Here is a 12,971-nt window from a genome sequence, read left to right as displayed (position 1 = left end):
TCCGAGGTGTCTTATCTTTCTCAATTGCCTGGAATTAGAAATAAAATTAAGTGAAGAGAATTCCAGGCAGTTGAAAGCACGTCTAAATTAACAGATTCTAAATTCTAGATCAGAAGATTATAGATCAATTTCCAGAAATGTCTTGGAATTATAGGGACTGTATATCCTATTTGTTTTTCAATTCCAGGCAATTGAGACTGAGTTGTTTGAGTGCATGGAATTACAAATAAAATAAAATTATGGATATTTCAGGCAGTTGAATCTATGTCCAGGAATTACCTTAACCGTCGGGAATTCCCGGAAAATATCCTCGAAAAATAGGGACTATGCAATCGCAAATGCTCTTTTTTTTAAATTCCAGGTAATCAAATCCGAGGTGTCTGATCATTCTCAATTGCCTGGAATTCGAAATAAAATTAAATCAAGAGTTCCAGGCAGTTGAAAACACGTCTATTTTAATAAAATTAAACTTTTCGAAATTTTAAGGATCAAAAATTGGGTTATTTTTTAAAAATCCCCCAGATCTTTATTAATATTTCATTTAGGGCAAAAAGCTATTTTAGCTTTTTTCAGGCACCCTTACACAGTATACAATGCAAAAATAAAAACACCAATTTTCCTCATAGTTTCAGAGAAAATTGGGAAACTATGATTGCTATTTCTCTTACATTAGAGGAAAGTCGCCTAATAAGGGGATAGTGCCTAATATGGGGTAGTTCAATTTTGAGCTTGAACTAATTGCGACATCTATTATCTGCTGTAAGTTATGTAAGTAATGTAATTAAGTAATTACGTTGGTAACGTGTAGTAATCAGATAGGAGAACTTTTTGGGAAAGCCTACATAAAAGCGGCCACCATGGACACGGCCATCAACGGCTTCAACGGCTAGAAAAACTGGAATGTTTCTCCTGACAGAAACATATTTAAAGAACATGACTTTGTGGCAGAAGTGAAGCAGCAGAAACAGTTCAGGAAGAAAATATAGAAATAAAAACAATAGAGGCTGAATTAGATAACAACGAGCCAAAAGAAAAAAGCCCTGAGAGACGGATTACCCCAGAGAGACAGATTATTGCTTTGAAACAGGTTATTCCTGCAAATTTAATGCCTGTTCCAACTACTTCTAAAGATATTATTAAAAAAAAGAGTACAAGAAGTGGTAAAGCTACGGTTATAACTAGCACGCCCTACAAAGAAGAATTAAAGAAAGAAGAAGGAAAGCAGCATGGAAAAAAGAAAATTACCTTCAACTTCGGGTACTAAAAGAAAAATTGGTTATTTATAACCAAACCAACAGAAAAAAAAAATTGTCAGTGGCTAAACAAAAACGAAAAAATAGGAAATCAGTTCTGCTGTTCTTCTTCTTCAGACTCGGCTCCTGAACCAGGAATATCAAGATTCAGATGACGAGTTAGAAAACTTTGAGGAAGTCCATTTTCTGAAGATGTCAGAGGCGAGGAATGGGTGAAGTGCCAAGGCTGCTTCAAGTGGACTCACGTTGAGTGTGCTGGTTATGAAAGAAGCCACTTTTTTTGTGACTTTTTTTGCGTTACAAAATAGATTTGTTTTGTCTTTTTGGTTGCATGTAACTTTTAGGTATTTACTTTAATAAATAATACGTATTATTTTTTTAGTTTTTTTTTTTTAATAAATAATTCTTTTATACAAAAAAAAACATATTTCGGTTATTTTTAGTTTCTACATATTAAATTGGGTACCCCATATTACGAACTCGGTGTACCCCATATTAGGATACCATGGCTCCTAATATGGGATGGTGCAACTTTTTTTTAATGTTGCATGTTTTCTTCTGCATTTAATTTTTAACATCTTTCCTTTTATCAAATCCTTAAACAGTGTAAAATGAATCGTAAAATATGGAAGTAGTGTTTAAAATTAACTTCGTTTTTTTATAACAGTGTTTTTAAAAAAAGTACCCCATATTAGGAGACTTTCCTCTAATAGAGAGCAGTTTTAGAGGGTTAAAACATGGTTCTAAATTAAGAGTTTCGGTTGTTAAGACAGTATTGGTTGAGAATATTTTTTTCAATTTTCTTGGCATTTATTTCTATATAACGTCATATTAGAATGATTCTTTTTCCCTTAAAAACTTTCTTAGTTAAAGGCAATGTTGTCATCCGAGGTACAGGAGTATATATTGCAACACCAAGATTTTTCAAGATCAGTTGACATAATTTAAAAAAAGAGGGATTTATGCGAATGCATTTGAGGCTAAAAACAAGATCGTAATTAAGTATTTATATTACTTAAGGCACTTTAGGTGAAGGCATTCTTTTACTTAGAAAGTGTCAAATATTTCCCGAAGTCCTCATTTTTAAAAAGCGTTTACTAAATGTCCCAGGAATATTCAAATTACTTAAAGCACCTGGAATGTACAATGGACTATGTCATACAATGGCTTCTATATACTTAATGATGCAACTGGTCAATTAAGAATGAATAATAAACACAAAAACTCCCTCCCAAAAAATAATTGAAAACTTGTGTGCAAAAAACCCATAAAAGTGCAAAACAAAAAATCAAATATCAATGAAAAGAAAAGCTCTGCTTACTTTTTTCGGGTAAAATTGTATGTAATGTTTTCGAACAGCTTTACTACGCTACAAAAGTTTCAAATATGTTAGTCTCTACCTAGTAAAACATTGTTAATAATCATAATTATAATAATAATAATAACAACCCTAGAACTAACTATAAACCGCCAATTGAGCTCTCTAACTTACCTCTCCATCTTGATTTTTTTCCGAATCACTTTTATCATCGTCCTCGTTTTCCAATTCCAAGTGCTCCTCGGTGGTCTGGGGCATCAACTGGAGCTCCTCCTTCGACTTGAACTCTAACCTTAAGATGTACGGGGGGAATATTAGGCCCATTATCACCTATAAAAATTATCATTTGTACCAACTTTAGGTCGATATAAGGTCAGTTTACTTTTATGTTGGTATTTTTGCGGGTTCTTAAGCCTCCCATCCATAAGTCGGCCAAGATGATTTGGGAACAGGGGTGGGCCAGTAGGGCCCTGTGATTGGCCGCCACCGCTAAACTCAAACAGGTCTGCCCTGACCAATTTTGTAACTCGCATGTTAGTAGTTGTTGCGTTTGATCATCGTCTTGTCTGTAGCAATAGTCCAGTACTTCTAGAGCTAAAAGGACCATCATTGTTCAGGTTACATTATAGCGACAACACTGTTAGGTTTCTTTGCTTCTAAGATCAGCAAAATTTTGGTTATTTTGTGCATAATAATTAAAGGAAGTGCAGATTCCTCTATAAAATCATGACTTTTGCAATGCTGTTGTCCTTATCGATGAAGTGTTAACTAGTTAATTTGTTTTTGAATTATGACTATGAATGGAGTTTTCCTGATACACCAGATTTGATTTTAAATAACCTGGTTGTAAATTATTCACAATCTAATAAATAAGGATACAGTTAGGTCTCTCAATACATTAATTTACATCAAGCCAGTTTAACAGACTTTGTATAGCATACTTTGCATACTGCATACTTTGTATAGGAGTGTTTCTATTACAACTTAGAAGAATATGCATTACCTTATTCTGTTATATTTGAAGTTTATAATTATCTTCTTTTGTGCAAGAAATTAACAGTGAAGAAGAGTATAAAACATGGGAAACAATCACATTATTTATTAAACAGAACCCCAATTTTGTACACATATGTATAGGCAATGCCTAAATATTTAATGCTACAAAAATCATTTATGTTATGTTGTCCATTTATGTTAAGTTTAAAGCCTAAGGAACCATATCTCTAACAAAGTATCCCAGAACCAACAATGCACTATTTAACTGAAGACAAAGCCAGTCACATAATAAGAAAAGTTTTTCATTTAAAGTGTCAATTCTAAATTCATACTAGAAACCAATTAATATCAGCAAAGAATTATTTAAGCAACTATGAATATAATTAACATAAATAATCAGTAGTAGAGATCCTAATACACTTCCTTGGGGTACCCCCTCTCGAACACACTGTTTCTCTAGCGGGTGATATTTTATTCTTTAACTTTGAACAATATCTTTGTGTCACAAAATCACTTATCCAGTCCAAGGCACTGGATGAGTATATTCCTGTCAATAGTCTCAAAAGTACATTTTACGTCTACAAATAGACCTCATGTTAATTTTGACTCACTCATGTCTTTTCTCTAGTTAGAGCAAATATACTGAAGTGTTGACTCATGCCAATCTCTGATGGTCGTTAGGCTTTGAAAATGTTGGTGTTTGAACAATGACCCTATTTTTCAATCAATAGAGACAAAAATATGGAAAACTCTAAAAACCCTATTATACGAAATAAGTTCTTTGTAAATTTCATTGTACATTCCGGGTAGTTTTGTTATCATTATTATTTTTAAGCATAATAACTGCTAATAATAATAAATAAATAGTACCTAGATGTAGAAACTACTATGCAATATTATAAAGTAATATCGAATATATAATCGCTTGTCTTTTCTATTCTATTTAGGATTCCTAAGCCAAATATTCTAACACATTAACAGCCTATAGCCTTCTTTGTTTTACACATAATTTGTCGCATTAGTTTGTCTTTTTCTAATAGGTTAACGAAAGAAACATTATTAAGATCTATTTAAATAAATAGTGGATGCTTTGTTTAATAAAGTTAAATTAATAACGTTTTTCGGAACATATTGGTAATAAACCACAAATTTGTACTCACGTTTCCCGAAAATTTGTAAACTATAATCCGGCAATAACAAAGAGGTTAATGTAAACACTAATGACAAGTGACATATGACACTGACAGGTCGCGTGTATGACATTTGTGCAAGAAACGTAAAATACTAAAAAGTAAGTATAAATAAGACAAACAAATCCTAGGAAAAGGTAAGAACCAACGAATATTTACATATAAATTAGTAACTCACGTTTAATAGTCAATTTAATCGTTTCCACCTAACCAAACAAAGGCCAGCGCAATAATTGCACACTAGTTCAATAAAGTGACGCTATGCAGTTAGGTGCGTTTACATCGCCACTTGATAAAAAAATTAATTTAGCTAGTGAGTGCGTTTACATCGCGGCTTTCATATTAATATAATTTTGTTAATGTGAAAATTTTAATATACTATTGGCTCTTTTAATAATAAATAGAGCATAAAAGACTTTAGTATATTTAGAATGAAAATTGCTATTTTTAAGTGCTAAGTTTACGACATACCTAAGTGTTTTCTAATAATGTTTAGGTGTATCCACAGAATAGCCCAATTGGGGGCTATTCTGTGGGTGTATCTTGTTGTATTATCATTTTCCAGGATATAATTATAGATTTAATCCGATTTTGGACATATCTATGTCACTGTTCTCAATTTAACTTTTTTTTTACAATTCAGTTTTAATTCTTGAACCTTTGCTGGGAAAATATCAAGTATTTCTTTTTCCTTGTCTTCATCTAAATTAAGATATTCATGCAAATATTCTTTATTCACTAGTATGTATATTAGGAATTGCCCAGACAGTCACAGAAATCATAGATTTTTTTAATTTCCATTGAATCCATCCTTACAAAAATCTTGTCCGTCATGTAAGTCCGACTAAAAATGTCACCAATTATTGAGTTTGCTCCAAACACTTTTCTGGTTCTTGAGTAGAAATGATATTCACATGGAGTAAAAATGATGACACATCCAGATTGATATATCCTTCTCAAAAACTGATTTCTCTAATCGACTTAATCCACCTTAAGTTATATACATTTATGGATAACCATGGTTATTTAGTCAATTTAGAGAAAAAGTTTTCGTTGGTTTATAAATATTTAAAGGATGAAATCAAAAGTGAACTTCAAAACTACAACAACAATCTTTTAAGTGTTGGTCATTCGAAAAAACAGAAAACAGTTTCGACAATCTTAAATGTTTTCAAAAAAAACAAAAATCTTGAATATCCTCATTTAATACTCATGATACACAATCAGAATAATTTTGTTTTTTTACTTTTTAGCTAATAATACTAAGATTTTAATATGTAATATCTTATTTTTTAAAATACCTAAATTACCTGAGACATTTTGATAGTAAATGCTATGCTTTTTACAGTCCTATTTTATTTACTGACCCATAACTTAAATCATGTTATTTGCTTAAAATAAAATTATAGAGAAGAAAGAAAATGTGCTATATTACATAAGAATAATCTTGTGTACAAGCATTCTACAAGCTAAAAAAAACAAAACAAAAATACAATTTCAAAAATTGACAAAACAATGAACAAAATTAAACACAAGAAGACAAAACTTTTTGAACATACTTGAATTAAAGATAACTAAATAAAACAATCAATTACTAAATAAAGGTAAACTTGTTGACAAAACTAGAAAAGAAAAAAAGAAAAAAAGAAAAAAAAAAACTTTCCAACATGTCCAGGGTTAAAACCTATCATTAAAAAAGTCATCCAGGTTATAATATGCCTTAGCCAATAAAAGCGATTTTAATTCTCTTTTAAATTTCTTAACATCCGATATATGTCTAATACATAGAGGAACATGATTGTAAATTTTTTTACTTATGTAAATTAATGAGTTTTTGGTAACATAGGAATAGGTAGGGGAACATCATTTACACGACAAGTCAAATGGCCAGTGTCAGAGGGTAGTTTGGGAATTTTGTGAATAAGAGCAGCTGTTTCTAAGATAAAGAGTGAAAAAAGAGTTAGGATTTTTTCAGAAATGAAAGAAGAAATAAAGAGTAATATAAAATTCTTTAAAGTATTATTTAGAACCTTAATTGTAATCATAACTAAATGTGATAATCAATAGTTACTAATAATAAAAACTTTTTGTATTTTATTTTAGAAGAATATTGTATACACAATACACTGTCTTAATCTGTTTTCTTATGTTTCATGTTCCATACTTCTGGAGACAACCCCACTGACTTGTGACATCTTTACCCGATTGTGACTAACCAAAAATCAAAAGTCATATTTTGTTTTTATTTGCTTATACTAAAAAAATAAAATGGAAAAAACATGCATATTAACTTGTACATATGTATTTGTGTTGTATCTAGTCATTATTAATTAACTTATTTACAATGAGAAGCAAGATTTATTTCAAGAGATAGGTTCAGTTTCTGTCTTTATAAGAGTTTATGTTTTCCATAATATTTATTTGTTTGTTTTCCGTAATATGTGGATATATATTATTTTGTTATAATTGTATAATAATTGTAACAAATATATATGTTTAATTTTTTATTTAGGTATGTTTGTTAGATATTTCTTATAATGTTTTATACACTTATGGAAACAAAAAAAAGCAGGTAATTTTTTCTGAAACTCCAGAAATTAGGATTTTCAGTTAAAATATGCTTTATACCTGTAAAAATTCTATTTTTTACATAAAAGGTCTTATTAATACCATACTTACAGTTTGGAGTATTTAATTTATATTGTAAATTTTTTTATGCATTTTAAAACCCTCTGTTAAATTTATTTTAATTCATCTTAAATTAAAACATTTAAAAGACAATTTAGTTTTGTTTTTTTTTTATTTAAAATTTGGTCCCATATCTATTGTGCCAATTTATAATTTTTGGTAAGTATCTATAGTTAAATATCTTAAATAAGCAATGTCTTGAGAACCAAATTTAAATTAAATAATATTTTAGTTGATGTGTTAATTCTTGATTGAAGTGATGAGGGATGTCTGAGATGCAATATTTTAATTTTTTCTCAACATTTAAAATTAACGATTTTAATTAAATGTGGGTATTTCTAAACTGATAAGCATATTGTTTTTTTAAAATAAAATAAAATTCTATTTAAATATATCTCATCACTCGTCAGTTAACGCATCAACTTTTGTAATTTTGCAAATTACTTCAAATCTAAATATCAGGCAATAGATCAGGCTTAAATTTCCCGCCACACGCCACCCAAGATGGTTGCCCCCGTCTTTGTCAACAACGTCAATAAAGCTGTCAACAGAATTTCTGTATGTTCATTAGGCAACACGCATTTCTCTATATTTGTGTTCTGTGCTTGCAGTACTATTCGGTCCTTGTCAACAACAGAATGTAAACAAATAAAAATAATAACATTAAAAAAAAAAGAATAATGAATAGAGGGTTTTTTGACATTGAATCAAACCCTGGGGCGTATAACTGATACCAATTTTAAACTTTTTATCCCCTGATGATGGACACCGCTGTGTCCGAAACATGGCGGGAATTTTAAAAAACTGAATCATGTTTAATAAATAAGTGCAGGGAGACTGTAGGATTTTCATTTTACCTTAAAATTGAATTAGTTTGGTTGGCCTATAAGTGACCCAAATCAGTTTAAAATTTGAAGAGAAAGAGACCATTTTGTCAGAGCGAGCGCCATCTCATGACCATGATTCTTCTTCGACAATTAATAATTTAACACTTGACACCAATCGCTTAACTTGTACTGTTTTTAAATTATTTAATATAAATTATATCACTATTCTTTTTTGTTATTAATTCACGTTTTACGTTTGTTTTTATTAAATTTTATGATATTTTTGTCCAAAATAGAATCAGGAAGACAATGGGCTTAATATACACAATCTAGAATTCTATCTGAATCTGAATCTAAAATCCAGGCTGAATTAAAATAGAGACCACCCTTGATACCCCGTAATTGATTACATATACGCTGCTACACATTTCAGTGCATTGTTGCTATATAGCAAAGGCCAAATAGGGCATTAACACCACTATTGACACTATGCAGTTAAATGCGTTTACAGTGGAACCTTAAGACGAATTGATTTGCCCAATAACTCCATTTAACTCATATCAACAATCATATCACATGGGCAATGTTCCATGGTCTTCTTCAGTTTTGTATATGTCGGTAGAATTATATTATTTGCTTTGTTTTGTAAATTTAACGCATCTAGTTATAAAAAGTTTGAGAATTTTGAATGAGTAATGCATAAATCCCTTTTTATGCAAACGTAGTCACAAGCCCGGTATTTTTGACCTGAGAGAAGAACACGACGAGTTTAGTTTAGTTGGTACGGTCGAGGCGTTCGGAGAATGGGCTTGTGAATTCGTTCTGCTCATTACGGATTCATTTATTAAATTTAATTTGTTCTTTCTTGTGAATTTATTTAATAGAAATAAATCATAATGTCTGAAAGTGAAAGTGAGTTTATTCCGACATATATATACAACAGACTATTTCAACAACATGTTAAGAGCCATCAATTTGCCGATGATACACTATAAGTCCTATACTATTTCAATCGTAATAATATCCCTTTGGTATGTAGGGATATGAACACTGTTTTGTAAATCGTTCATAATGTTTTTATAGCTCATAGACTCGTCTTTAATAAAAACAAAACTCAATTAATTTTATTTGGTGAATCTAAAGAAGCTACTTTGAAGGATTAGCGTTTTTCATTGACTTTCAACATTTTCCCACTAATGAACAAGTCTTTGGGAAACCAAGAAATGTATTTTCTAAAGAAAATTCCCACAAACCAACAAATTCCCCAACCCCAATGTCTACAACTAGTAGAATACCATCTGGAATAAGTAAAAATGGCTCTGATGTTCATATGCGCACAATTCAAACCCGAAATCAAAGATCATTTCCCCGAAATCAAAATTCATTTCCCCAAAATCGAAACCCATTTGACTTATCTTATATTGCGGATAACAGAGCCCACTATCAAAAAGAATATGAACATTTTGCCCAAGAATCAGAATATGAAAATTGCTTCGAATCTCCTGAATACGGTAAGGAAATAGAATATAACCAAGATTACGAAAGTTTAAACCAACAAGATACAAAAGAAGAAAATTTTTCCTACAGTTCTCCAGACGAAAATCCTAAATCTTAAAGTGAAAATGATAACCCCAATAGATAGTTGCAGGAATTTGGGTCTTTATATCGACTCAGAGCTAAGATTCTCGAATGTATCATGAGTATGGTATAAACCTTTGAGACACTAGGATCAGTTTGTTTAATTCATTAGTAGTATTCCATTTAAATTACTGAAATATTGCTTATATTCTTTGTTTAACTCAGCATAATCACTTGTCTTTGCATGCTTGAAATTTAGATATGGTGTAAGTTTGACAATATACATCTAAATAAAACCTAAAAACCGAACGTGAAATAAATCAGAATAATAGCAATAAAGTGTGGTTCTAAAGAAATCTCAACACTGAAAATGTTCAAAAATTGAATAAATAGAAATTATTTTATTCTAAATAGAAACCCTAAAGACCTTGAAGCAAATCTGAATAAGAACAAGTGTGTGATTGTCCCATGATCTTAAATGCCGACAATTTAATAAGAAACAATTATTTTGTTTAAAATAGAACCTAAATAAACATACTAAAAAAGCGAGATCATCTGGAAAAAGAAATTTGACCAAAATAAGACTTTTTCAGTGAAATATCTTACCAATATTCTCAAACTCCTTCCCATAAGACCTCAGCTCCTCGTAAACCTCAGTTTCCATATCGTCTTCGGCCGCCTCGTGAGCCATCGCCTTATATAACTTACACGCCACCAAGGCTTTTGCTAAGGCCTCCTCGCCATGTTGCCACATCAGCAGCGCCATCTTGTGGCGTTTCATCAACACCGCCCAGATCTACCAAACCACGATCCAAGTCAACCTCAATAAGTAAACAATAATACTAATATACGAAGCAGTTTGAATATAAGGAGACTAATCTCCGCGATTCCCAAATGAAGCAAAATTGTTTGAATGGTAACTGAATTCGAAAAGAACTCATATTGGCGCTGTTGGTGAGAAGTGTAGCTCGCTCTGATTGGCTACTCTGGACGGGGGTGTAATATTTGCCAACTGTCAAAAGAATCAATTAGAATGCGGTACACTTCTGACTATCAGATCTGATGTGCCTACTTTTTGAAACTAGTTATCGTTAATTTTTGGCTGCGGTTAGCATACTGATCAGTCTCCTTACCTGTAGTCACCTTGATCTACTTACCAAAAGTTCGTTAAAAGGATAATCGAACAGACAGGGATTGGCGCTAGAGGGCAGCGCACCCGCCAAAAGACTCATCGCACCAAACTGTCTGGCCGATGCCGCGTTCATTGTCATATTTTGCCCTTTGTTCATTACTTTCGCGTAAATCGGTCGAAATTTTCGTCTTGTGTAGAATGCCCTTAAACAAACTTAATATTAAAAAAAACAATATATTACTAGAAAGTGGGGTTTACCTGTAAGCACCACCCATAAGTTTGTTAATAACCAGCCCAATATCGTGCAGAGTGTACACGTATCCGGTAGGTATGTGAGGCCGAACATCCCTTAAGATGTACCTCAAGGTGTTGCTGGGCCCTTGCTTCGAATTGTAGAGGTTCTCCAGTCGCGGTATGGTGAGAAACTTACGCATGCTCACCCCGTTTTCAAGCAGGAGCTTCACAAAATCACACCTGAGAAGAATGGAAATCGTATTCATCTTCTGTATTTTCGTCAGTAAGTAAAACTGACGTTTTGTAAATAATTATCATATAATTTTTATCTGTAGAAAACTTCAAAATGAATCAACACATGGACTGTTTTAAATGCAACAAAACATTTACTATAGTTTCAGAGATTCGTGTTATTGAATTGACGAACGAAAAGAAGCTGTCTTAAAGGCCTGCTCTTTAAGACGGTTATAATACACCGTCTTAAAGAAGCGTATGGACTCAATTGAAGGAAAAATCACATTTTTAGGAAACAACTTAACCAATTAATTACAGGATGTCATTTCTCATATGAGAGACATCGTCGAGGCCACACTTGTTAGCAATTTGTCTGGATGTTGAAGTATCGGTCGATAATGTTTTATTTTTAACTTTTCACCTTTTATGTGTCACCTGAGCATTCTGTTATTTTCTAGAATAATACCTTGAATCAGGCATAGATTGAGGATGATTTGATGATTGATGGACTCAATTGTTGCAAGTCCTTAATTAAGAAAACGAAACGGTGACAGAGAAATAGGTAGAAAAGTTGAATTCTCTTTTATATATTCATATCTTAGTTTAAAAGTTAGAGGAGTCTGGGGGCTAAAGTAATGTTTTTTTTTTGTATATTTGGACAAGTAATAAGAGAAAAACACTACTTCCAGATGATCCAAACACTATTAAGAAAACCAAACGATGATATAGACATAGGGGAAAGAGTTTAATAAAGTGATGTTTTTCTCTACTGGTGATTTGAGTGATGGTACTCTCTTGTTCTTCATTTGGGATAGTGTTAATTGTATTTGCTCTATTGTGATGACTATTAAGAATTTAATTATTAAGAATTTTTCTGTTGTCTACCCCTGGTGGTCATTTCTTGAAATAATGTACTGTAGAAATTCTCGTTAATATTTATTAGGTTCCTTTCTTTTCTATGGTGTTTCCTTTGGTGTCCTTTAATTATTCATATATTCTAAGTTGCCCCTTTGTGTTAATCCTCTTGAGAACTTAAAAATGTTTATTGTCTTCAATAACTGTTTTTACTAGTTTTGTGATGTAGACTCTTAGATTATCTCTGGTCTTCATAATTTAATTTAGCCCTTTACGTTCAGAAGTGTCTTAATCATTTTTCTTTTTTTGTGCATAAGATCTTTCGTTTCTTTACTAACTTTTGTTGGTGTCTTTTTCATGGCTGTTTTGATATTCAGACCGAGAAAATGCAATCACGAATTCCTGCTGTGTTCAGGGATGTATATCAAGGTCAACGGAAAATAGCTTCTGCATGTGCTCGATTTATTTCTCAGCGTTTACCTTTCCAGGACTTTAATTTCGTTATTATATCAATTCTTTGTAATTTTTCTCCAAAATTAATTTTTTTCTCAAATTTAAGCCATGATCTCACAATTTGTTAAAATTTAAGCGTCATTCTGTCTTACTTCCAGGAAGTTGAAGAATCTGTCTGTCTTTCTTTCAAGCAGCAAAGGAGTAGTTTTGTCC

The 12,971-nt window shown here is 31.7% G+C and overlaps 1 protein-coding gene across 2 annotated transcripts in view; it reads right to left on the bottom strand.

The window, feature by feature from the left end:
• The window catches only part of LOC126738390 (transient receptor potential cation channel trpm), a 191,549-nt gene that overhangs the window by 68,518 nt on the left and 110,060 nt on the right, over positions 1–12,971 (bottom strand). Inside the window, exons 13-18 of one of the 2 annotated variants that reach the window (XM_050443698.1) lie at positions 11,241–11,456; positions 11,008–11,185; positions 10,457–10,646; positions 2,954–3,165; positions 2,746–2,901; positions 2,575–2,622 (exon numbers count right to left, since the gene is read on the bottom strand). In XM_050443698.1, the coding sequence (XP_050299655.1) occupies positions 2,575–2,622; positions 2,746–2,901; positions 2,954–3,165; positions 10,457–10,646; positions 11,008–11,185; positions 11,241–11,456 (1,000 nt within the window). The remainder of the gene's footprint in view (positions 1–2,574; positions 2,623–2,745; positions 2,902–2,953; positions 3,166–10,456; positions 10,647–11,007; positions 11,186–11,240; positions 11,457–12,971) is intronic. The other variant, XM_050443699.1, reaches the window with a different exon arrangement.

Source organism: Anthonomus grandis, chromosome 7 (assembly GCF_022605725.1).
Source record: "Anthonomus grandis grandis chromosome 7, icAntGran1.3, whole genome shotgun sequence".
Lineage (NCBI taxonomy): Eukaryota > Metazoa > Arthropoda > Insecta > Coleoptera > Curculionidae > Anthonomus > Anthonomus grandis.
This window is presented reverse-complemented; position numbering and strand designations above follow the sequence as displayed.